Source organism: Anser anser (assembly GCF_964211835.1).
Source record: "Anser anser genome assembly, chromosome: 20".
Lineage (NCBI taxonomy): Eukaryota > Metazoa > Chordata > Aves > Anseriformes > Anatidae > Anser > Anser anser.
Window position 1 is genome coordinate 8131394 of NC_139741.1, and position 26646 is coordinate 8158039.

At 51.6% G+C, this 26646-nt stretch overlaps 1 protein-coding gene across 5 annotated transcripts in view; it reads right to left on the reverse strand.

Moving 5' to 3' along the window:
- CAMKK1 (calcium/calmodulin dependent protein kinase kinase 1) overlaps window positions 1-26646 on the reverse strand; it is a 93974-nt gene that overhangs the window by 13432 nt on the left and 53896 nt on the right. For all 5 annotated transcript variants that reach the window (XM_083806031.1, XM_083806032.1, XM_083806035.1 and 2 more), the window contains 8 exons: window positions 23631-23682; window positions 22923-23056; window positions 22306-22342; window positions 19921-19942; window positions 18030-18118; window positions 4272-4471; window positions 3518-3571; window positions 1877-1950 (listed from right to left, as the gene is read on the reverse strand). In XM_083806031.1, the coding sequence (XP_083662157.1) occupies window positions 1877-1950; window positions 3518-3571; window positions 4272-4471; window positions 18030-18118; window positions 19921-19942; window positions 22306-22342; window positions 22923-23056; window positions 23631-23682 (662 nt within the window). The remainder of the gene's footprint in view (window positions 1-1876; window positions 1951-3517; window positions 3572-4271; window positions 4472-18029; window positions 18119-19920; window positions 19943-22305; window positions 22343-22922; window positions 23057-23630; window positions 23683-26646) is intronic.

The following is a 26646-nucleotide window of genomic DNA, read 5'->3' on the forward strand; positions in this document are numbered from 1 at the left end:
CCTGGACAGAAACTTCTCCAGCTTGCTTTTAGCGGTGCCAGGATCGTCAGGGTGTGAGCTGTAGCTAACCCCATTCACCCTGTGTCATGCCGAGGACTGACAGAAGTGAATGAGAACTCTGGAGCAATAAATATTTATCCCCGTGTCTCTAAGGGAAGGGAAGGGAAGGGACGACAACACGGGTACAGTCAGCTTCATCTCTGTCCTGTGGGTTGTCAGGAAACAGGCAATGAATTTCCACGGGCTGTCTGCACAAAGGAACGTGGCTTTTGTAGCCATGGTGAAATAAATTGCAACCAAAATATTCCTAACCGTAACGAGGTGCTAATTCCATGGGAGGTCAGGCTGGATTCAGTCCAGTGAATTCCAGCCCTACGCGCCTCCGCGTTGTTGCCTTATCTAACAAATAGATGCGGCTCAGACAGGCGACAACACCCAGCAGCTCTGCTATCCAACAGCCTAATGGGGGTGGAGTTTGTTTTTAGATAGAGAGCAGGTCGCTGAGAAATCCAAATAAATCACACGGCCGAATTATCGCTGGAGAAAAAGTCTTAATGAAGAAAGCGTTCTTAGCACAACCCCGTTAGTCCATTAAATGTTAATAGCTTGCTGCACAGACAGACAGGCAGTCACTTGTAAGCTGGCTGCTAACCCGAACGCACGACGGCTCAGAGGACGGGCACTCCGCCAGCACCCCAGCAAGCAGAGAGAGGCCTGCCAGAGAAACAAACTTTGGCCTGCCAGAGAAACAAACTTTTTTTTTCTGGTGCTAGTGTTATTAAGACAAAGTGCAGCCCCGGCTGCAGACCAACGGGTGGGAACGCAGCGACGTGGCACGACTTGCCTTCGTGCTTTCGGTGCCTGAAGCCCGGTTTCCTGCAAAACCTCACCAACAGCACCGGGCTGCCAGAATTGCTCCGTACCAATGACTGGGGCTCGTGTTTGCCATCAGACAAGTGGCCAGGCCTTGAGGCCACGGGTCCTTAGGGGCAGAGGGGCACTGCCCAGTCTTCAGCTCCATCAGCCTGAGTGGAGACGGCTCCCCTGAGCTACCTGCAGTGCCTGTGCCTTAGTGCAGAAGTATTTAACACAGACCTGGGCTGTGAGTCATCCAGCCAGAGCAGATGTCTAAAATAGGACAGCCTACATGGGCATTTCCCTCTGCACACTCAGAAGGGAGCCTGGGATTGCTGAGGCAGGGGCCCAGCCCCTCACTGTAGGTGTCTAAAAATTCAGTATCTTGCAAATCATTCACGTAACAGCTAGTGGCTATTTGCACATTATCTGTGGCTGTCTGCAGACATCCCTCCCTCTCTAATACCAGATGTGCCTTTCGTTAGAGTTTTAATTCCTTCATGCTTGTTTTAAATTAAGTAATTTTACCTCCAATTTTTTATTAGAATGAACTCTTAGGTCAAGAAGGTCAAATGTTCTTTGCCTGACTACTGTGCTGACTTGGGAAGGAATACAAGAAATCCAGCTTTGGCTACTTCATCTGATAGTGAACAGCAGAAGCAAATGAACCACCAACAGAGTGCCCAGTGATGGAGGAAATGCCGAGGAGTGGCCAATGCATTCAGAGGAAGGTGTGGTGTCTGAGCGGCACGGACTGAGCACACACCACGTGTAGTCGCCTCCTGCCACGCTCATCTGACAAGACCCCAAACGCTCACCCCTTGCTGCCTCGGTGCCTGTAATGCTGTAAGGCTTTGACAGCAGTGGTGGCACAGAACTCATGTGAAGGACCCAGGAGAACACAAAGAACCTCACCTGCCTTCGTCCGCCCCTCTGTGGTGACCCACCGGTCACCCGCTTTTATGCTGCACAGCGAGAAGGCTGAAGTTTATTTTACAGCACCTGAGGAAAGTTTACTTACTCTTCTGGAAACTCCACAGGCTTGTTCTTGATCCTGTTATGAAGACCTAGAATATATTCATCTATAAAAGGGCACTGCAAAACAAACAAAAGATTTTCCTGTTGTCACAGATCTTGGCACCACATTGGTGTTTGTTGTTCATGCAGCAAAAGTGCACTCTCTGTGTGCGCTACCTGGACTTGACACAGAGATGGAAATAAGTAAAACCTCTCCTCGCACAAATTGATTTTTTCATTAAAAAAAAATATGCAGAAGAACAGCAGAGGGACCTAACAGATCCAGAACCCAACTGTGACACTGACACCCCCTCCATCCAGCCTACCATGCAACAACGAACTGCTCGTTTTCCTTTTCCCTGCTCCACTTTTTCTACCCATAAAATGGAAATACTGATACTGTGTGGCCTGCATGACAAACATCATTTGGAGCTAGGTATTATTATTAGAACAACCGTTTTCCATTGTAAATTCAGATATATGGGTTCAGAGCATAGGTCTCATCATCATGTTTTTGTTTGTGTCCAACGTTTTAAAAGGAAACAAACATCTAGAGCTACCTTCTGGCTCTTACTATCCGTCAAAGCAGGCAGTACTGATGGGCAGTTACCTGAATACTGTGGGGTCTGCAGGGACAGCATATTCACAGGCCCTATGAACATCTACATCAAACTGAAGGAGAAAGAGCAGTATTTTTTTTAGGATGCTGACACACTTTCCCATCCTGCCTGGCCAGTAAATTATGAAATATAAAATAGGTATGAAATGTACAATATTTACTGGACAGGATCACGTGGAACAGAAATGGATCCTTGGGCTTGGTTTTACATTCCCTTTTTCCTTCCTCCAATGCTCTGCACATAGTTAAGTAATATAATCACAGATTATATCAGAATATAAAAACAACGTTAGACACTTTCACCTCAGGATTTGGCCCAAATAAGACATTACAGACACAGCTCAGAGAACATTTTCCACCCTGGCTTAGTTCAGCAGTACCACACCAGCATGGAGATAGTTCTACCTCTGCTGCCTTCTCCAGGCACTTCTTACCCCTGAGCTGAATGCTTTCTGCCTGTGTGGTGTGATCTGCTGTGGTCCTTGCTTGGACAGGGGGTTCAGTAACCTACCTGCATATGGACACCACACACACCTGCCTTGCTGCTCGTCCTGGGAGCGAGCGGGTGGGATTGGGAGCTTCTGACCACCGGAGAGGGGAAGGCCATGACAACATGCAATTTGGCAAAGCCAAACCAGGCTCCATCTGGCCCAACACAGCTCTGGCAGACAAAGCTTCCTGTAATGTGGTTTGCTGAAGTGCTCTGCAGTGGCTTGGGATTAAATTTATGCCTCCCTCCATGCCTTATCTGGCTTCTTTCTGAACACAGGCAATACAGACGGTCCTCCACAAACCACCGTTTGTGCTACCAGTGCTGCTCAGGGCTTGAAGCACTAACTACTGCTCTGAGCTAAGGGGGCAGCTCTAGAAGCCCTTTCTCACAGACAGTGTGATTTGGGAAAACTGGAGCTTGCGGAAAGTAGGGCTTTGCTTCTAATATTTGCCTTTATTTGGAAAGGAATGAGTCAGAAGACAGACGGGCAGGCACTGCCAGGCAGGGCCAGGAGCATCTGAAAGCCAGCTTACCTTCCCGTAAACAAAGCAGTACAGGGTAATCCCCATGGCCCATACATCAAGTGCCTGAAAGAGCAAGGGCAGGCAGTAAATTAGATGCAACCCAGAGATGATCTAAACGGGCTGGATTTTCCCACTGACTCACAGAAGATTATTTGTACGTGTTTAGCTTTTTCTATGTTTAATCTTATTGCACAGAGTCTCTCAGAAATTGGGGAGACTGGAAACAGGAGATATGACACTTCAAGGCTGAACCTCAATGAGGAGCTGAACATCAAGTCTTCCTCCAGGCAAAACAAAACAAACCAACAAACAAAAAAACCACACAAACAAAGCAAAAAGCCCAACATCAAACCACTGGCCCCTATTCCCACATCTGCATCACAGCATTCACCAGCGCTCCTCACTTTCAGGGTACCAAGACATGGTCTTGGTGCCCAGCAACCCCCTGTGAATCTTGACTGTTTTGGTAAGGAACGAGGAGTTTTGGCCTTTCCTCTTTGGGCAGGGAATGGGTCCTGCTGGACTCGAACCCGCCTCCTGTCTCGACAAGGGCCTGCAAAGTCCATCTACCTGCTGCACTGAACAACTGACTTGAGTTTTGCCTAAACTGAGCACAGAATTAGAGCTTTGATTAACTTAATAACAACCCCAATCTGCACCACAGTCCCTGGGTGGACAGCACACAAAGGGTGCAGGCGTGGTGCTGCCCTCTGTGCCATGGCTGAGGGGTCCCAAGAAGTGCTGGCTGCGAGCAGAGACCTACCTTTCCACTGAAACTTTTGCCAGTGTCTGAAATGGCCTCTGGTGCCATGAAGGCTGGTGTCCCTGCTGTGCTGGAGAGCTGGGCATCGTTCCCTTCAAACTGATTACTGACTCCAAAATCCGCGATTTTGACGTGCCCGTCGTCTCCTAAGAGCAAGTTGGAAGGCTTGATGTCCCGGTGAACGATCTTCTGGTAGTGCACTAAAAAAGAGACAGCAATATGGTCTGCAACAGCAGCCGACATACCCACAGGAAACCTTTCCAGGAGGGTGCAAATAGAAGTGCAGGCCCACACATCCCTGAAAGGTGCTGCTATGTAGGCATATATAACGTAGCACAAATGCCATTTCCTATAGCCATTCCTTTCTAGCACCTCGCTGGGATGTATACCAGAGCATGACGCTCAGAGAAATACATCTGTCACCAGCAATCGTATAAAAAAACCACACATGAGCCCAGAAACAAACCAAGCAGTGGCACAGAGCAGAGCAGTTAGAGAAGCAAATTGTTCAAACCTTGCAGATTTGTGTGGCTTCATTGGAGCAGATGATGGGCCAGGCAGCCTGCAGTATTAAAGACTGATGGGCTCCAGACAGAGAGGTTAATTTTCACTTCACTTAATTCAAAACTGCGGTGCCGTAAAGCTAAGCAAAAGGAGCAGAGCCACAGGCAGAATGAAACAGGCCCGGAGGAGATATTTAGGCAAAATATGACAACTGGCAGCCAAGCACCAAGGCTAGACAACTCAGAAATCAAGGGGTGCTTTCGGGTCGAAAGATACCTCTGAGCACAGAGCAATCCTCATCTGCTTGGTGCCAGCACGCCAGAAATGGCAGGTTCTCTCTAGCCACGCTTTGTAGTGGGGCAAGGACATAAACTTCAATATTTTTTAAAAATTTTTTTTTTGCATCATCCCAAATCTCCACTACTGCACTCTGGACACATTCACATCCAGACCCATGGCCAAACCTCTACCACGGAGCCCTTCCTAAGCAAAGGCTGTTCCTATGTGTGCCTCTCGCTCTATAGGGCTGCCTAAAAGACTCCAGCTCTGTCCCAGCTCCAGGAGGTCAACTGCGTGCACCAGCGGAACTGCTTGTACATCCAAAATGAAATAAACCCTTGCAAAGAGCTTGGAGGCCGAGACACACTGAAAAAGAAAAAAAAAAAATCCCTCTCATTACAAGCTATCTGGGAAGCAATACTGCAGCTGCAATAAAGCCACGTCTGGGCTGCCGGGGGAAGATGCAGCAGGGAGTTGTAGGGAAGTGGCTGACTTCTTACGAACATAGAGAGCAAATTTAAACCAAAAAATCTTACAGAACATGAAATGGCCCCAAAAGCCCTGTGCAGAAAACACAGGAGACTTTACAGAACAGGAAAAGAAATGCTCGAGTCTTTACCACCTTTCCCAGGAGAACAGGACCCTGCAGCCTCCCTTCTCCCCCAGCCTCAATTCCCATTTTCACGTTTCCTTTGTCAAGTCCAGCAGGTTTGGTTTCACACCTCCCCATAAGCGTTTTTTGTATCTTGTAGGAACCATGCAATTGGGTGGGGGGAAATGCTGGCCTAGCCCTTCTGTGGCTTACAAAGCTGGCCAGCACACTGCCACAAAGGCAGCCTGCCCTCCAGAGCACTCCAGCTTGTGTTTTAGGAGCGTGAATTGACTTCCCCTAACTGTTCTGCTCTTCCCAAGGCAGCTTCCAGCAGCCACGTCTGGGGAGGGGAAGGCACGCTTACAGACCTTCTGCAAGGACCTCTTCCGAGTTTGAAGCACTGCTGATAGGTGCCATCCCTGGCACACGACAGAGCCTCAAAGACATGCAGAGATCTGGGCTCACCTTCATATAACTCATCCGGGCAGCACGCCGAGGCTGGAAGGGCAAGATTTCAAATGTGCTACGTTAAGCAGCGTGCCACGGCTGGAGGACTCGCCAGCAGCACACACACCCGCAGGTTCAGTGGGCTGCTCCATCCCCTAAGAGCAGAGAAAAGCTCGCTGGAGAGCCTCAGCTAACAGCATTGGTGGCTACAGCCTCTTCCAGATGTGCAGCCGCTATGTGTCTGTGCTGTGACGTGAGCCAGTTAGCGTTGTAACAGCCTGGCTAGACAGTCAGGATAAACACCGAACACCCTGTAACAGCAGCAATTACGAGGAGACATCTGCTGTGCAGCACGGCTGGTGGCAGGCTGACATTTCGTTATGGTAATAGAGGGAGAGCAAGAAGAAGAGAAAACGGAGAGGGGGGGAAGCGACGTTTCCCTTCAGGAAATGGTGAGCTGTCTTTCATGGAGGCGTCTGGGTGAAGGCTGCTAAGGGACATGCCTGGTACCACAGAGCTGAGCTTCCCAACACCTCTAAATGACCACAAAAACGTATGGACCATACAAGCTCATCCCTGGAGCTAAGTCTGAAAATGCAAGGAGTTACGCTAGGGAAGCAGGTACTCTGAAATTTTTATTATTTTCCTCCCCCCATACTATTTATCTCATAAAATGCATTCCCTGCCTTTGTGCAGCCCAATGAAAGCAGATGTGGGCTGTCTGCCAGGTGCTCTGTGCTTGTTCAGTGCCCACCTCGGTCTGGGCACTGCAGCAACACGGACGTTGAATGAAGAGCTAGGAAGCCCAACCTCTGCAACAACCAAAGCAGGCGAACACGAGGGGCAATGAACATTTGTGCCTTCCAGAGCAGAACCTCCACGTGCTTGTCGTGAGCTTTAGGGACAGGGACGGTCTGACCTGGACTGCTTAGAGGAGGAAAGCAGCGCAAGTGCCTCTAGCAGGGAAGCCCAGGCTGTGCTTACAGAAGTCAGCCTGACACGTCCCAGGGCTCTGCAATGCAGCGTCAGTAACCCCGGCACACGATTTAAAGAGCAGCAAACTGCGATGGGAAGGCCATGGGCACAGAGGGGAAGTGGTGGCCGGGTTAGGAACGGCGATGCAGGGAGCAGGGCCCAACCCAACCCACAGCACGCTGCTTCGCCGTGCAGCGTGAGTGACAGCAATGCAGGTCTCGTGCCAGCTGGCCTGAAAAACTTGAGCTACCCACACATCCTCTCTGCTGTCTGGCTGCCTTGTGCAGGGTAAGAGCCATGAAGAGAGAGGGACGGAAATTGTGCACCAAGAACCAGCTGCTGTAAATGAATGAGGCTCCATCACACCTACAAACATGAAGAGCATCAGCTCACATCTGCCAGGAAATAATTTGGTATGGAGCTGTAACCTGATGAAGGCAACTTAAAATCCCTTTTCTGCTCTGAAGCACAATTCTCGAAGTCCCCGGCAGTTTACAGCAGGGCTGGCTGAAGGCAGAGCAGCCACACCACGGGACGTCCCTGCGGGGACACAGGCACTGCTGCTCCACAACGTGAGAGGAGCCTGGGGTTGTCTGGCCAGAAAGGTCCTTATTAAACCGGTGCGATCCCTGTTTCCAGTACAGCATGCAGAGGAAACGGTGGCGTTATCCCTGCAGAACTGCAGAGGGAGAGCTACGCACCTCAGAAATAAAACCCAAGCGCTAACAGTGCCCTCCGGACTGCCAGTAACGGCACAGAAGGGACAACGCTGCGAGGAGCACACCGCTCGCTGAGCCACCTTCGGGCAGCTGAAAGCCACAGTCAGACAAAACAGAGTGAAAAGCAACCCCCAGCACAAGTAAACCCTCTCATTTCACCAGCCTGAGGTGTCTGGGAGCAACTTTCCCCCCTTGCAGACATAAGAGCAGCAGGGCTGAAAGGCAGCCTCAGTAAAACTGCTGTTTAGTGTCACTGGAGCGCAGGACCACAGACCCCAGGAGCACACCACTTGTCTCGGTCCTTGGCATCAAGGACATGTTTTGACATAGCCACAAACAAGCAGAGGCTGGGCTGCATTGGGCACAGTGCGGAAGAAAAAGCAATTTCAACATCTAAATAAAACCCCCAAATGTGCTTTAAAGGAACATAGCTTTGATTATCAGCTTTGTTGATAACTGTACTGCTGCACCTACACTTGTTCCATGAGAGTTTGGGGATTTTTTTTTAAATTCATTTATTATTATTTTTTTAAATCAACCCAGGACCTCTCCTTGTTTCCTTCCTTGGGAACTGGGAATCCCTCAGCTGATCCTATTCCTCCAAGAGGGAACTGCCAGCTACTCTGTGTTCTGCCCCAAGACGCCTGTTCCAGCAGCGCACTGGTTTCTTTGCTTGCAGTGTTACAGGAACGGTCCCAAAGCAGGCGGAAGGCAGCTCTGGCGCGACTGCGCTCTGCGCTGTGGGTGCTGGCTGCATGTGGCCGGTGTAAGGACCATCCCATTGCTGTTCCCCACCACGCCACATACCATGCACAAGGGGGACACCAACAGCCAAAATACACCAGTTCCCACGTGCAGGTCCTCGTCTGCATCCTTCCCGAAGCTGAAATCGATGCAGAACTGGTGAAAGCAGAGAGCTTCACTGAAGTCACGTCAACAAACTGAAGAAACCGTCCCCGTCGTTGCTGTTGTCTGGATTTGATTTTGCTCTTAAAAGCAGATGTCAGCAGCTCGCTGTACCAACTTCCCCAAGCTCCAGGATGCCCTGCACTTGCTGTGCTGACAGACCCAATTCAAAAAATAAATCAATACCGCTTCCTAATGAAAATGAAACAATGTAAGATATTACAGAGCCCTCAGGCCAGAGGCTGATTCTGGAGCACTCTGTTAAATTTGGTTTCATTAGACCCATCCTTCACTTCCGTGGAAAGGTTAACAGTATTTCAGGCCTGTTTGCATCTGGATAGCAATCCCATGGGTTTGTAGAGCATCTCCTAGGCAAAGATCCCAAAGCGCATTAGAAATACCTGTCTGCTAAGCCCCACAGAGCAGGCACGACAGGGGAGGGAGCACGCACTGCACTTCCACCACAGCTTGTGTTAGCAAGCCTGGCCACACAAGCCTAAAGCTGGACTTGACCAAACCCTAGAGCCCCAGGGAGCTCAAAGGTAACAAAATCGCACCTAGAAGTCTAACCTGGAAAGCAGAAGCACTAAAAAAGCAGCCAGGGCTTCCTGAAAAGGTGCCTGTGACCTGCGGTTGGTCCTTGCAGGAGACCTTGTCCCAGGATGGATTCTCTGCAAGCCTCCCCAGCTGCACCTGCATTACTCAAAGCCTTCCAACAGTTTCAGCCAGCCTGCACCCACTTCTCCCTAAATTTCATCAGCCCCACAAACACGGTATCTCACCTTGGTCCTATACCACAAGAAAAAATTCCTTCAAGAGGCTGCTGCAGCTGCCTGGTTGTGCTCTGCCATCAGATGGCTCCCAGCCTGCAAGAGCTCTGGGCGCTGAACCTCCGGGGAGTGAATCTGTACTTCCAGGCTACAAAACATGCCCTGTTAGGGCACGGTTTGGTACGTGCTGAGCATCACCTCCATGAAAAGCCAGCAGGTGATGTGGGAACGGTGTTAAAGGAAAGCAGAGGCTTATGTGTTTCTGAACTGGGTGAGCATCCCTGCAGAACTAAACCTGCACTCGTCAGGGCTGGTAACAACAAAAGGAAAATCCCGCAGAAGCCCATCACTGCGAGTGCCATCACCGCTGTTAACAGGCACACTGCCCCCGGGAGGCTCCCACCACCCAGCTGCACCCCGGCCTCTCCAGAAGGCACTGGGCAGGGCCGAGGTCCTGCGGCCTCCCGGCCATAACCCACGGCGCGTGGGCCGGAGGTACTGCAGTACCTGGACCAAAAGGCAGCAGGAGGGCAAACCTTCGGCGGCTGTGGTACAGCAGGTGGGGCAGGGGAAAAGGGCGGATTTTGGAGAGGATTTCTGCTGCTGGGCCAGCTGGCTCCGATCTGCGTGCACAGCACGTGGCCCTGCCTGGGCTCTCTGCAGGCCTCCTGCCACTCTGCCACCCTGCTCCATCACTGCTCATTAGGGAACGAGCAAATCTTTCTGCTGAGCAAATCATCTCTTTCTGCTCACTCCCTTTTCTGCCTTTGGTGGGACAAGCCAGCTTTTTTTTTTTTTTTTTGCAACACACACAAAATGCTCCTCGTTTCCAGATACCGCAGGCTATTCAGAGACTAAACAGGCTGGCCTTTTATTTCAGAAGCAAATACCTGGGCCCTGCCTGCCTATAAACAGCCAGGGAAGACCAGGAGGAAGCAGAGACAGCAGCTCTGTGAAAAGAGAAATAAGAGATTGTCCCCTGGCCCTTTTAAAAAAGGTGCCTTTCACTGCATTTCCTTCTGGAAACCTCAGGGCTCCAGCACATTCATACTCAGTTGCTAAAAGCCCATTTAAAAATTATATATATATAAAACTTTGCAATGCAGTGACACATCCTGCAATTTACTGAGGCTGATGCTGAATTATACTTGATTAAAAACAGAATCCCGTTCCCATCCAAGGGCAAAAGCAACCCATATGGTGCTACTGCAGAATCTGCTTAGTATTATGCTCACATCACTCCTGTAGCAAAGAAATGATTTAACACCCTCCCAAGGAAACTGCTGCACCACCATCCAGAGTCTATACCAGAGGCTGCTCTTTGAGGCAAGCCTCTCTGCTTGTCTGCAGTGCTCCGCACTGAGCCAGGGGAATGGATGCAGTGGGCTGTTTCCTTCCCCCGCTCAGCTCATTTCAGGGGTCTTGTCCGGGGGCTAAGGTGAGGATCCTGGCTCTGATTTTCTCTATTCACCACTTTGCCACTGTCCTCTTGCTGCGTCCATCCATCCTCTGTCACTTGAATGTGTTGCTGGCCAAGGCCTTTCAGTAGAGCCCGCTGGAAGGATGAGTCCCACTGCCTTACTGGTTTGAGGGAGGGATGCCCAGCCTTCCCAGCTGGGACAGCGTGTTACGGAGTCACTCAGGCTGCCTTCTACACCTCTCCTCTAACCACATGAGCACGCCATGGTCACAGAGGACACATGCAGCTTCCTGCTGTGGCTACACACGTGCCAGTGTTCAAGGGACCCCTGGGAACGTCACAAGCAGGGTACGTGCAGTGAGTCACGCCAAAACACTCCGCAGAGCCTGTACCCTGGGCTGCTGCTAACCCCAAGCACAACTGTTTATGTAACTGCATCAAATAACAAATTGCCCAACCTTCACAAAAGGTTCTAGCACATCTCTGATCTTCTCCACCAGCTAATTACTCTTACACACAGTCCCCATCAAGCATGTATCAACAACACTTATATTAAAAGGTTGTTGTTTGTTTGTCCCCTGTCCATGACAAAACACAAACCAGTCCCCCTCCTGGTGGTGTCACTCACAACACCCAGCACCCTGCAGCCGGAGCTGCAGTCAGAAGCTCCCCCTCGACACGCTGCATACGAAGGGGGGACCAACCTGTGGAGGCACCACGCAGGAACGGGGAGGGAGAAGGTCCCCAGCTCACACACGGAAGGAGGCACAGCTGGGTTAAGCAGCTCGCTGGAAGTCACAGGAGAGCACAACATTTTGGAACCCACCTGAGCTCCATCACGGATTTGTGATGGAACAAATCTCTGCTGAGCCTTGCCAACACAAGGGCTGAGGAGCTCACCCCTGCCAAGAGCCAAACAGACCAAATCCACCTACACCACTGCTGCCTGATAGCCCCTACCTCTGGCTCATGTTGCAGTCGATATCCTTCACAAGAGACAAGCCTGTGCTGGCTTGGCTGTTGATTTATTTGCTTAACTTTCCTTTTAAGATAACGGAAATTATACTCACAGATTGATGATTGAGTAGATTAAAGTCTTATCTCAGGACAGGTGGCTTTGATCAGCGTGTCAGGCATCTCGTTACTGCTCCAGGCCTAGCACACTGGGACTGGAGCTTCCCAGGCATTTGTATGGGTGTGCAGCAGAGAACTGATCCCGGAAAGGTAACTTCCCGATGCCTCTAGCTGTGCATGCAACCCTCCCTTGAACCCAGTAGCTCATAGAGGTGAGACAAGCATTCCTCTGCACACAGGACCAGAACTGCTACCCTTAGCTTCCCCAGGCACAGTCGCAGTAGGGAAATTGTGCTTTTTCTACAGAACGTGGGAGAAAATATTTTTTTCTTCCCTTCAGCCACGCTGACAGCAATTGCTTCAGCTTCTCATGAGCCAGACAAAGTAATGAGCTTGCAGCTAAATAGCAGAAGGGATGGCCTCTGTACTTCATCTTGACTATGCGAGTCAGCAGGGTTTTCCCCTGGGTCAAGCTTGCGTGCTTGCTCTGTGCTAAGTGGCTGCTCCTGGCTATTGTCAGGGCTGGGCTCAGACAGACCTTTTGTTTGCTTATTCTTATGCCTTACTAAACAAAAGGCTCTTACTAAATAAAACTACTCCTGTCCCAGTCCTGAACCCAAACTGGGATACCCCTGGCATACCCCTCATCACTTCTCCTGGGAGAGGCTTCTCCCCCGTGCCTCTCCTGCAGCTCAGCGTCCATCTCCCACCGCTGGAGAAGAGTTTCGGGTGTCTGCTCCTCGTGTTGAACCAACTGTCTGCTCACAACAAGAAAAACACTTCTTGCCAACAGACAGCAGCCTAACAATGGCAGAAAACCCTCCCGTTACACGCTTCACCTGGTACCGCCTTCCACTGGTCACCTGCCAGAGCACAGCGGTGTCACGCCAAACACGCCGGCACTTCAGCAAACGCATTTACCGTGCAGTTATTAAATACCAGTCACCCTGAGTTAGTCCAGAAGGAAACTTCACTGCCTTCAAGAAGTCCAACCTGTATTTGGATTTCACCACCGCCAAGATATCAGGAGCAAAAGAGTAAGCAGAGCACAGCAGAACACCTGTCTTTGTCCAGAAAACTGTAGGCTTTAATGGCGGGAGGGAGATATGAACTCCTACAGTTAGTATTTTCAGCCACGTTTACTGTAGAAAACATCTCTGAAATACTGTAGTGCCGTCATTAATAAGGCCTGGGGGGCTCAGGATCGCTAGCTTTTCCTAATGGATGCTCAAGGGATGGAAGGTCACTTGGTTTTGCAACAATGGTACAGATAAAGACTCTGCAGCCCCAAAAAGACACCCGTGATGTAAGATGTGATGGAGGTCTATAAAACCGGGGAGGCATGGGCAGGGTGAGATTGTTTCTGTTCACTCCCGACATCAGCTGAAACCTGCAGGACCAGACTCAGACCCAGAAAGGGACTGCTTCCCACATGTAAACAGGTAGCAGATGCTGGAGATTTACACAAGCTTAAAAAGGGACTGAACTCATTAGTGGAAAAAAACATCAGAGGCTATTAGATAAAAAGACGATCTCTGGCCGAGGAAATGCCTGAGCCACGGGTGCCGAAGCCCAGCCGTACGCCTGCCTGGCTGAGCGCGGGTCTGGCTGCAAGGCACCTCGGCTGACCCTGTACAGCTGCCCGGCCCTGCAGAGAGCATCCCACTCACCGTGAAGCTTTTGGGATTGACTCCTGCCGTGGCTGCTGACTCCTCCAGTGACTCCTCACCTCCCAGCACATCCATTCCTGCTGAGTGTCATTGGGAAAGCGATATTTGCCTTTCCAGGAGGGAGACTGAAGCTTAAATAACCCCAGATAAGCATTACGAGAGGCAATTTACAAGAGGGAAGGGAGGTAACTGCACGTATCCACAATTCAGAGCCACTTAGGCACATGCTTTACTTAATGACACGGATAATCCAGCAAAACTTTTCTACCCAAAACACTTAAGTACGTTCTTAAATTACCACTCCAGGGGCACTTACAACACACTGCCTCCACACTTCGTGCGGATGCATTCAACACCATTGGTACTGGGAAAGTCTTGCAAGCAGGAGGAGAAGCACTTTCTCCTCTGGGCCCGTTTCACTAGGATGTGAATTAAGTGTGCATGTGCCTAAATGACTCCTGAAGCAGCCTGCACAGAGCACAGGTTTAAGACACACACACAAACACAACAGGTGAACTGGTAATGTTACCACACTTCAGCTTAAAAACTTTTCCCAGCAGTTTAGGGACCAGAGGAAGGGATACTCTGATGCGGGCACACCGCCCCTCCTCTCAGACCTTGTCTCTTGCCTCTCTTTCTTGATCATTCGATGAGGCTGAGACCGTGTTTATAACCAGAGTGCACTTCCTAGCATCAAACTTACTAAAAATAGAAACCCAGAGAAAAGCAGCTGATAAAGCAAGGTGGCACCGTGCCACCCAGGCTGAGGGGCTTTCCCAAGAAGCATGACGCTGCTCGGGGCATCCCTCCCTGCCTATTAGCCTACGGCAGCCTTTCCACCTGCTCTCATCACGCTGACCAGTCTCCCTCCAAACGCTTCTCCCCAGGGCTGCTGAACGCACAGGCGAGCATCATGAGAAGCCCGCTCCCCACAGACACGCGGTGACTGTGCGCCACCCCCTGTAGTTTTGAAGTCCAGCGCACACTTCCCACCTGCGTGGCCTCTGCAGCCACTTCCCTGCACCGCACACGGCCTGGATTAACGCAGGCTCCGACAGGAAGCCACTTTGCAGCTTCTAATTTAATAAAGCCCAGCCAGCAAGGATGCGTTTGCTGCTGTGACGACCGCGAGCTTCTAGCAGCTGCATGGTTATCGACTCTCCCAAATTACCTAACAATTATGTATGCTTACATTAAAATTACCTTGCAATCTCTAGATTGCCTGGCAACACTTCTCCTTCAGCGTGCACAAACGGTGCACTTTCCCCCTGTAATTACATAATAATTGCCATGCATTTACCCAGCAGTTCTGACACAACACCATTTTTAACTTTCATTTGCTAATAAAATAAGTGCTTACTCAATAGCCCAAAATGAAGCATCCCATTGTTCCTGTTGCTGTGACTGCTTGGGCATCCTATAATTTATTGCCCAGATCCATCCTCTCTGCCGAAGGAAACACAAACTTTTTTTGGCTTGTCTTCTGAACTAAACTTTCTTCCGGTGCCTGCTGCAGGCACCAGCAGCATCCAGCACAGCAGAGCCTGGATCTCCCTGCTGAGGCGCACAGGTTCTGCTACAGTGTGAATACTGATGAGAATAAAAAAGCTGCAGTCTTTGCCCTTCAAACTCTACTGCAAAGCAGTCCTGAGCTTCCCATTCCCATTCACATATACATTTCCGCTGACTTCCTGGGGTGACCAGACTGCTTATGGCAGCTTTCAGCACATGGAAGCTTCTGGACAGTCACAGAAGAGCAGCGACTGCATTCCCACCCCCCGGCTGGTCCCCTCCCGGTGAGATCAGACAAACAAAATGAGGTGATGTTGCATCTCGGTGTGGGAATGGACCAGCGTACTGCAAACCACCCTCCTCTGCTTTGGCAAGGTCCATCATGCTCCTCTTGTTCTCTGCAGGTGTTTGAAACCTGCTGAACACTTTAATGAAAGCCTTGGGAAAGCGAGGGGCTCACTCCGACTCTGGGGAACTGCTGAGCTTGCAGGGGCCACCTGAGATTTGGCAGAACGAAGGCAGACATGGCCCAAGGCACTACTGCAGCACAAACTGTTCCTTTTATGTTCGACGCAGCTGCATGCTGGCTCTTTGAAAGCACATTTGAAATAATTCCCTCCTATTTGTGAGAGAAACAAGTATTTACTGAGGTTGAGCCAGCTAAAAAACCTCTCGCCTTGAACCACACTGGGATGCAGCACAGCTCTCCGTCTCGCAAACGGCTGACCTTTCACGCTTCGCATGCTGCTCCTTGACTGGGGATGACAACTGCTTGATTAAATGGCCTTGTCCCTCCCTGCTAGCTGCCCTGACTTCAGATTTGCCTCCAAAATCATGCACCCGCACTGTCAAAGTAAGCCAGATTTTTCAGTCGCCATGTCTGAGAGGTGCCAAGCTAACCTAGAGCAGCCTCAGGGAACTGGGCACAGCACAATTACCCCTGCTGTCAGGTCAGCGCAGCAATAACCCGTGCATGGTGTAGTAAAGCTGCTGGAGCAGAGCTGAGGATGCAGCCCCCTCAAGCAGGGGCCCACCCACCCCAACACCCTGTCTCCTGCCAGGGTCAGTAGCTGGGAGAAAAGCATTATGAAGACAGATGCAAAGCGTACGGTACCCGCGTTCCCAGTGGCAAACTGCCTGCATTCTCCTATATAACAGCCCTCGATTCTCCTTTCTTCTACGGAGTTGTCTCATCTTTTCTGAGCCCATTCCGTTCTGGCACTTGCCATCTCATCTAGCAATAAATGTCACGGTTTAATTACCCGCTGTATGAAGGAGTAATTCCTTCTGTTTTCAACTTCCTACCTAATTATTTTGTTTGCTACCCCTCGGTTCTTCCGTCAGAGAAGATTCATTCCGTGTTCACCTCTTCCCTGACACACAGGATTTTATATGCCTCTGCCGTACGTATCCTGTGATAATTATCAAAACTGAGGAGCTTTAATCTCACCCCTCTGTACGGGATCATCCCGATCACCCTTTCTGTGCTATTCTCAGCTCTAGAGAGCGGTTTGTGAGACAGGCTGAGCACAACTGTACACAGCATTCAAGATATTCCCTGCTCGTATCTAAGAGCTCTTACAGATCCAAACAACTGCATAATGATATTTTCTGTTTTCTTCTTTATTTCATTCCCAATAATTCCCCAAACCCTGTAAGCTCTGTTGACTGTCACTAAGTAATGGGCTGGCATTTTCAAGAGAACTCTCCAGAATGAAGACCGAGTGAGAACAGCTCATTTAGAGCCCGTCACGACGTACATATTTTTAGTGCTGTTTCTCTCCCTCATACATTACCTTGCATTCAGCAACATGGATTTTTATCTGCCATTTTACCATACCAGCACTCACTATCACGGCATCTTCCTGCCAGTTAGCTCTAATAATGACTATCCTTAACGATGAGGTATCGTCACCAGCCTCCCGTATTGCACTCCATCCTATTTCTGGTCATTAGGAACATATTGAACAACCCAGGCCACGTTACAGATTCAGGTTTAACTGCACTGGTGACCTTTCTCCGCTGTCCACCTACTTTCCTGATCATTTGTCTAGTCATTAATCCATAAGAGGTCAGCCAGCCAAGAGGACTTAGTTTCTTCTGACCGGATCTGTTAACAGAAGCTCCTAAAGCTGCTTGGTAATTCAAGTGTATTGTAGTGACAAGATCACCTCATCTACATTTGTGCTGACTCCTCTGGGAAACTAACAGGTCTGAGAGGCAAGAATTCCCTCTGAAAAAGCTGTATTGGCTCTTCCTCCTCACATTCAGCCATCCAACCACAGCCAATTCTTTAGTCCACCGATGTTCAGAGAAACCGGTCAATGGTGAGATCACTGAACACTGTGGAAAGCCACCTACGCCCTGTGGCCCACAACCCCCTGGGTGGTACGGATGTGTCCTGCACCCATAACTGCCCAGCTCTGCTGCACGTGCTACTTGCAGAGGCCTATCTTATAGAAAAGAAAGCTCCCGGCAACTTAATGGGCGTCCTCCCACTGCAGGCACAGGTCACAAGAGAAGCCCAGACACAAACCCCACAATTTATTGATTTGTTCCAGCTGAAGCTACTGACTCAGTCCAGGTCACTACAAATGCCTCTTTCCTAGCACTGCTATTGCTTTCAAAGACTCTCTCCAAGAAGAGATAAAAAGAGGAAAAAAGCAAGCCACTGTTTTCCTAATGTCCCTTCCAAGGAGTGCCTGCTCCCGGCATCAGCGATACAGCCTGATAAACCCGAGCTGAGCAGGGCCACCAGCTGTCACGTACAATTAGAGGGGACATTGCTGGCTCGTTTGACAGCCCACTGGTGCTGAGAGGTTTCTCTCCAGGCAAACAGGAGGCTGACCCACACGCTCTGTGAAGCGCTGTCAGTGGTGGTGGTACTCACAGTACTCGATGCCCAGGACGATGTCTCGGAAGTAGAGCCGGGCCTGGTCCTCGCTGAACGGCTGCTCGCTTGGTACCTCCATGACAGGCCTGTTGGAAAGAGGGAGGGAACTCAGTGCTTTGTAAATGGCAATGGATACGGGTTCTCACGTCACTCTGCATCACTGCGGCCCCACCGCTGAGGGACGGGCTCCCAGCAGGTCCAGGATCAAGGTCCAGGAGAGGTGCCTCCACTTCAGGCCCTTAGGGAGCTCCGAGGGTTCCTGGGACTCGGAGGGGCCATTGGGATTTTCCCCCACACTGCGCTACCGAGGGGACCTGCTTCCACCAGCACTGAGTGCTTCGGCCTCCTTCTCTAGGGGCTGAGGTTCGTAGTGACCCCTAATCCCTGCCGACAGCACCAGGAGCTAGATGCCCTGGGAATGTCACAGCTACAGCTCCTTTAGAGCAGTGCAGTGACCCAGAGCAGAGGTGTAGCCATCCGTTCTGGATGCTGTGACACACGGACTAGCGAGCTGGGCTAGGGGTGAGCGGTGGCTTTGCACAGCCCCGCATCAGCGTGAGCCACGAGGTCCTCACTACTGCCAGGATTAACTGCTGGTTAACAGCTTCTCCCCTTCCCTTGGGGCGTGCCCACTGCTCAGAGGTGCACATCCTCTCCTCTAGAAGCCCCTCTTCTGCCTGACCCACAGAAAGCTGAGGGCAAAGAGGCTGTACGAGCCGGTCAGCATCTTCTGCTCCCCAGCAGACGAACAGCAGGAGCTAAGGGCTTCACTGCACTGTGGGGTTAATTCTGCTCAGCAGCTTTACCCCGGACCTCGCATTTGGACACATGCCCACTGAGCAGGCTAGATTTAAGCGAGCGCTCCTGAGACACCGCCCTTGCACATCAAACCCTGGCCAAGAACAACCCATCACCAAAACCAGGCTCCGGGGCTCTTCCCCTCGGCAAGCAGCAGAAAAACCTGCAGGCAGCATTCCTCTCTTCCCCCCTGCTGCCGTTTGGTAGACGACCATCTCCAATTTGCAGTTCTCTAACCACTGCCTCCCCTCCCTCCTCATGCACATTTTTCTGCCGGTAATGTGAGCGGCAGGACTGGCAGAGCCGCTAATGGGGTCTAATTGCCTTCTGCTAGGGGTGGGCAGGCTGCGCTCGGCCAGGCAGCACCTTCCCTGGTCCCGGCCTCGGCTGATCACAGGAGGTTTTTTCTCCCCCTCTCCTCCAGGAGAGTCATCAGCCTGGTCACCAGGTCACTGGGAGCCTCTCACCAGCAACCTGCCGGAGCTGGCAGCGTGCGGGAGCCTTGTTCACAGGGCTGGAGAGAGAAATAAGCCCTTGGGGAATCTCCCCCACCCTACGCTCAGCGATCCCAACCTTGCTGTGACTGCAGAGCTGCAGACCCAGCCCAGGTGCAGCAGAAAGCGGTGAGGAGACTCCCACTGCCGTGTCCCTGCTCCTGCTATGGAAATGTGCTACCAAAATAGCCTCCCGTGACAGAGTCATGCTGGGGGTAAAGTAAGGCAGCAGGCGGCAAGTGAATGTTGTTGGAACTTCCTAGCCCTACATCAGAGGAAGATTGGGCTGCTACCCCAGTACAGTATGCCCTAAAAAAGCTTTTCTCCCAGGCATCTAATAGGGATGTGGCACCACATTTATGTTCTGGAGCAAAGCCTGACACCAGGGCATTTCCTCCGAGCCCATTACAACCCGCCGCATCCCCCCAGGCTGGAATGGTGCGAAGGCAACTGCAGCTGGGTCTGGGTCGTCTCCTCTCACCTGCCTGCTGGCAGCGGTTTGCCCCACTGTGCAGATCGAAATCTCCATTTCACCCAGGAAGCTAACAGCGAACACCAAAAATTTCAACACAAGGGATCCCAGGAGGACTACTTACCCTTTCCTTAGGAGGTCAAACACTGCAAGGAAGGAAATCAAACCATGAATGAATCACAGAAGAGAGAACTAGGCTTATTCATTTTTTAGCACCTATAAAAACACATCCATTCCCAAACCTGCTAAATCAATTTATCTCCCTCACCTTTCTTTCTTCCCACATGACAAGGACACCAGGGGATGCAAAATGAAAATATTCATCTCTTCAAAGACAAATATCCCCACCTCCTGCCAGCTCCACGCAGGGAGACGGCGGGTGCTAATTTACCAACCACACTTCTGCTGTTCCCGGTGTCAGCCCTTGCTGGTTTGAGTCCTGCCTCGTTCAGTACCTCCGGGAAGGGTGTTTGGTGTGATATTTCTGCTAAATTGCTGATACCAAACGAGATGCTGTAAGAACACATTGCTCCATTTCAGCTGTGTCAATCAGCAGCACAGCTACACCGCTATCAGAGAGGTAAATGCTCCCTGGCAGGTACAATTGCAGAGGATTTATTGGCATGAGTTGAGGCTTGTAGGGCATGTGAGTTTGTGTGTCTGAGCAGGGGGGTTAAATGGGGACTTGCCCCAGCCCTGGGTGTTTTTCTGGTCCTTTGGCAGCAATTACTGGGGTTTTAGCAAGTACTGCTTGGTAGCAATGCTAGGATATGAAGCAACTTGCTGAAAAACAATGAAGATGTTTGAGGTCTCCTAGCCCCAGCCTGGGCCCCTTTGCTCCCTGGGAAGGGGAGCGTTCCTCTGCAGCCCCTGACATCTCAGCTACCGAAAAGCTGGGGTACAAAACCACAGGGAGCATGACAGCAGCGGTGATGGGAACAACGCTTTGGGAGCCAGCTGGAGGCCGTCCTCTGCCCCCTTCTACAAACTAAAGCAGACACTTAATGTCACTCAGCTCCTGCCCTGCAAAAGCCAATAACACCCAGCACCACACTAGGGCTGCATCCATATCCGAAAAAGCACAGCCCGCTCCCACTAAAGGTCCTGGCGCCAGGCGTGTAGGGTGTAGCCAGAAGTGGTGTCAGGAAAACTCTCTGCCATTACCTGCTGGGAGAGCTCTTTCCTCACAAATTACTAAGGGATTTGCTGCACCTCTGAAGAGCTCCTGGCAGAACGCCCTCCCCGAAGCACGCAGTGGCCCCGCTTAGAGCCGTGGCGGTGGGCAGCAGCGCCGCATTACTCAGCCATCTCGTATCAGCACAGGTTGCTCTGGTTTCTCTCAGCACCCTCCATCCCCTGCCTCTTCCCACTGAGCACGCAGCAGGAGAGTACTCGCAGCACTTACGGCTAGCAGTAATTAGCAGTGAGCAAACCCCGCCTTCTCTGGTTGTTCTCTGGAGTGCCAACGGGACCACGAGACTTCCCACTTGTCCTGCTGCTATTGCTGCCGTTTCTGGGACCGTTATCTTGCTCCACAGGGACAGGTTTTTTTTTTTTTTTCGTTTGTTTTTTTAGCTTTTCTGCAGATTTTTGAACTGCCTCATGCATTTATTTTCATTCAGTGGAGTCGCCCTCCTCACGACACACGTGCCTGCCTTGGCTGGCACCTTCGGGATGCTGCCGGAATGCCCACGGGGCTCCAACAACAGGGAACACTGGCCTTTCAAAGGCAAACAGCTTCATTTGCCAGGCAGAGACGCCTTGCACAGGCAGCTTAAAAAGCATCCCATAATCATTTCATGAGAAGCAGCCTTTAAGCCTGTCATCAGGGAAAGCTACTGGTGATCAGAGATTTAACAGGGGCAGATGTCATCATCTCAGCAGCTCTGGCACTCTAGTCCCCCCCAGGCCTGTCCCTTGGGGTTTTGCCCAAATCGGGGCACCTCCAAGGTTTTAGGGAGAGGAAGACAAAATGGACGGCAGTTTCCCACCCTCGGCATAAATGCACAGTCAGCTGTGACCTTCCATCGGGACAGCCAAGGTAAGGATTAGGCTAAGAAGGTCTCAAGGCTCATCAGGGAGGTGAGCGTGTCTGCAGGGGTCACAGGGAACATCCTGAGACAGCTTGCTTGAGTCACTACCAATATCCGCAGTGTACAGAAGTTCAGAGAGAGGAACCCCAGACTGAGAGGACAAGAAGCCCTCCTGCACCTTTCCCTTCTCTCCTGGCTCTGGCATACACAGAGAGGAGGGCAGAGCCGCTGTCACAGTGTCATTATGTCAAGGGGATGCGTGCAGCTCTGCTCAGACACAAGGCTGCCTTACCCTCAATGCAAGGGGGCCTGCCAGTTCAGCTGCCTTTACAGGTGTTTAACTTTTCAAAAGAAATAACTCTGCTCACGTTGGTACAAGTTTCCTCCTGGTACTGACCCCGAGTCCCAGCACGAGTTACTTGCACCGCTAGGTCTAAAGCCCAGACAGTTCTGCTAACGCTTAAGGACTCACATACCCATGTACAAGTTGTCCTCTGCAGGATCATCAAGGACCTGCAATTGATAACAGAGAGATAAGGTGAGAGGGAGTAAAAAAAACAGCATGGAAGGAGTTGTTTTTAATCAAACAACATTTTACTGCTCCCTGTATACTGTGCTGAGCTGCAGAGCATTAAGAAAGACTTGTGCTGACATTTAGAGATTCCTGGGAGGGGAGGAGGGTGTTGGAGGATGCAGATTTTCCTGTCACCAGAAAAAAAAAAAGGGTTTCCACCTACATTTGTAGAAACTGCTTATCCTGGTCTGACTTCAGCCATTATCAAAAATGGCAACGAAGCCTGGCACGTGTGCACCTTCCCAGGCTTGTCTACACCCCAGTTTACCGGTCAGAGCTTGCTGCTGTTCCTACCAGCGTACCCAGCTGCCTTCACTCAGCACAGCACCAAAGCCCAGGACAAGCATGTTGGTTTGTCGTACACAACCACTATGATCTTACTCAAAATCACCAACCTAACTATTGAACACCTGTTTTAAAACAATTCTGGCTGCAGTAGGAGCAGTTGAAGACACGTCCTCTTGCCACAACACAAACCAGATCTGTTTCAGTGTGGCTTAGGCTGCAGAAGTAGCTCACCTCTATCAGCTTAACGATGTTGACGTGGTCCAGCTTCTTCAATATGGCTATTTCCTGATAGACTCTGTCCAGCGGTGCCATTGGCTTTGGCTGCTCTCCAGTGGATGCTTTAGACCCTCTAGGAGGAGGCCGACCTGCAGATGTGATAAGAGGGAGGAGTGAGGACTCGCTTTGAGGAAGAACTGCACTTGGCATGCAGGAGAGAGCAGCTGCTGGCCCCTCTGCAGGATACCCCCAGATGCTCGGGGAGATCTCATCACCTTAATATCACCCCAAAGCATTACAGTCCCCACCCCGAATAGGGATTGCCAAGCCACATTTAGAGCAGCTCCTGCTGGCTGCCCAGCCTGGTCTGTCTGCCAGATCCCCTGGCCCAGCACTGGGGCCGGGTGCTAAAGGGGTAGAAGAGCCCCTGGGAAGTGGGGCTGCCCTGCCCAACTCCCAGCACTTCATTAGGTTTCAGAGATGGCGAATGGGGAAGAACCAGCATTTCAAAGGCTCCGAAAATCAAAGCCAGGAACCTAATTACCGAGTGCTTTGAATTTATCCTTGTCTGGCCTTTCACTACCCCCTGTATTTAAGCAGCCCCCAGCTACTTGGGGAGCTTTCGGACGAGGCCAGGTCCCGCAGCCCTGGCAGGCAGCGCTTTAAGGCAGAGGTTTGCCTGGCTGAGGGCAGCAGGCAGACCTCCAAGTGTGAGATACCCACGTGGAAATCCATACTGCTTCAGGAGCTTCTTTTTGGAGAGGACTTTCATAGCCTGAAGGAAGAGGAAAAAGCAGTGTTAAGACCACCCAAGAGCCCAAACGCTCGGTGCTGTGAGGCTGGGGCACACTGGGCATCGGAGGCTGGCTCGGGTCTGCCCTCGGCATAGGGCAGAAGGCTCCTGGTTAGAGACGGCCACCACAGGCACACGCTGCCACAGGCCTTCCTAAAGGCACTGCTATTCGCTTCATTTATTTTTTTCCCGCGGAAAAAAAAATGGTTTTGATTTATTTTAAATTGGACATAGGAAAAGGAGTCCAATTTCTGCATGCAGGGCCACAGTGTAAGGGAAGAGGTGGGTTCCTCCAGCAGACCTTTAGGTAACTTGCTTTTTGGATGATGCTATGGCCATGCTGCAGGTCAGAGCAGCTTCCAGGCTACTCCACCTGATGTTTTGCTTCGCCAGAAGGTCTATGAAGCAAAAGAGCTGGAGCATCACAGCCACACCACTAACATCCCTTCAGCCTACACCACACACCCGGGGTTGGTGAGGACACAGCCCTTTCCCCAGCTCTGCACTGCCTGGGGATGCCTCGTGCATGCTCACGGACATTTTTTTTGCCCCTCAAGGCGTTTCTCACACCCCCAGAGCAATGCACAGGACGGGCAGCGTGACCCACCGCTGTGCCCCAGGCCGTTAGCGAGACACCGCACGGGTCCCTGCAGCATCAGTGTCGGTTTTTTCTGCCATCCACTTGGGATTAACAGCACGACAAAAGGCAGCCTGAGTTTAACGAACAGTCTCTGTGCCTCCACCTCTCTGTGCATTAACCACCTTTCTGAGGGCCGCTCCGACAGCCCCGCGGGGCCCAGGAGAGCAGTACGTCAGGAGAAACCAGCTCCTGCTGCGGCTTGCTTAGGAAAACAGGCTGCTGCCAGGGGCTGGGACGGCCGCTAGCTCCGTCCCCTAGGAGGGGTAGTTACTTTTGTTAATTAAGCATCCAAATCTGTCATTCCCAGCAGGATGAGCCCTGTGAGATACAATTAGCTAAGGACTCCCAGAGGACACAGTCAAATGCAAAGGAATTGTGCATGAATGCCACGGGGGCAGGCTCCGCACACTGCCTATGTTTAATGCACGCGCCAGGGGCAGCTCACCGAGCCGTTTTGGAGAGCTCCTTGGAGCTGCTCTTGCTGGCAGCAGCGCTGCCACGTGCCCCACGTCCCACGCTCCCACCCGTGCTCCCACGGTTCACAGCTCGTGATACTCAGTCGTTATTTTCGGCGCTGATCCAGCAAAACCCTCTGGGTTTGCACCCGTGTAAAAGAAAGCGGCTCAGTGTGATTCTCGATCCTGTCTGACAGCTCCTGAACCAGCTGCTGGGAACGATGGCGTCGAGAGACAGGCTCAGAAGGACTTAGCTCTCAGTTAGCATGAGGCTGTGTCCAACACAGGCAGCCAAGTGATTCAGTCTGCTGAAAGGGGATCCAGGATGCGCGCAACCTCCTCTGGGGACGGCCAGGCCCAGAGGACTTCCCACACTCCCTACCTTTCTCTCCCCACAAGGGAAGTCTGCAGGGTGCTGCACACCTTTTTCTCTCTCGGCCAGCCCCAGCCCAGGAGGAGAAGGCTCCCCTTGCCCACCTGAGTCTTCTCTGCCTTCTGGCAATGGACTTTAGAGAAGGAAGAAATAGAAGACGCAGTTTGCTGCAGGAAAGACCCAGCTGCACCACTGCGTGGGGAATCCAGCCCCAGGAGCTGAGCCAACACCCGGCTACGGCTGCATCAGCCCAGCCCTGCCTAGGGCAGGCTCGGGGAAGGTCAGAAGGAAGCATAAGGGACAGAGGGGGCCACCAGTGACGACACAAATTGCTCTTGTGGACAGAAACGGAGGGCACAAGAGCTCCTGCTGCCAGCCGGGCTCCTTGCAGGATGCTACGAGGGGTGACAGGGAGACGAGTGGGGGTCACTGTGTTGTGGGCAAGCTGACTACAAGCCGCCTCCACGGCCAGGGAAGAGGCACCAGGGCGTGCTCACACCACCTCCACAGCCTTGGTGTCTGCTGTCATGCAAGCAGGGCTGGATGAGAAGAGAGCACCTGACCCCCTGCACTTCCAAACAGAAACAGGGGATGGAGAACAAACTTCGCCGTGCAGCAGGCCAGAGGCACTGAACGGTCACCAGAGCAGAGACGAGCGCACACGGCAGAGAAGCTTCACTCTAATTACAGCAGGAGCTGGCAGGGTAAGGGCAAGGCTTCCCCACTAATTGTAGCTGCACGGAATGGGAACAGCACAGGGATGCTCGGCAAACCACTCCTTCGGGCTCACAGGCCTCAAAGTGCCAGTGACATTTCCACTCGCAGGCAGAGCTAATTACTCAGCTAATGCCTTCCTGATAAAGAATCAGCTCAGAGCCAGGCCCAGGGATTTTCCCTTCGCACTGCTAAGCATTGCTTCGGCTTCCTCAGGAAGAGAGGGAGCCTCGGAGACTTCCCTACACGCGCCCTGCGCCCACCTTCCTTCCGAGTGACACGTGGGCACAGGCCGTGACATTGCCCTCCGAGAGGCAGCAGGAACCCCGTGCTCCTCTCTGATGTACCTTTTATCTCAGTCTCCCGCTCTCCCTCCTAGCAACCCTGCAGCTTGAAGCCACAGCGAAGCAGTTTTGTGAGGACACCCAGGGGAAGGAGACCCCAGGTTTACGTGAATAAACCCCAGGAGGGATGCCTGGGACACAGCTGCTGTCACAACAGTGAGGCCTTAAATCCAAAGCCCCCGTCTGGTAATGACGACAGGAAAATGTCCCTCAGCTGGGGGAGGAGGGTGACAAACCAGTGAGCTCAGGGAACTTCCCACTCGTGCCTTGTGATGCTCTCGCAACACTCAGGATGGCATTTTATTTGCTAACTTGGATGTCATTTTAATTGGACTTGCGTTGCAAGGGACCCAGACCTGTGCAAGGGCAGAAAACCTACGCATGGTCCTTACCTGCCGCTCCCATGGGAGCGTGGGTAAA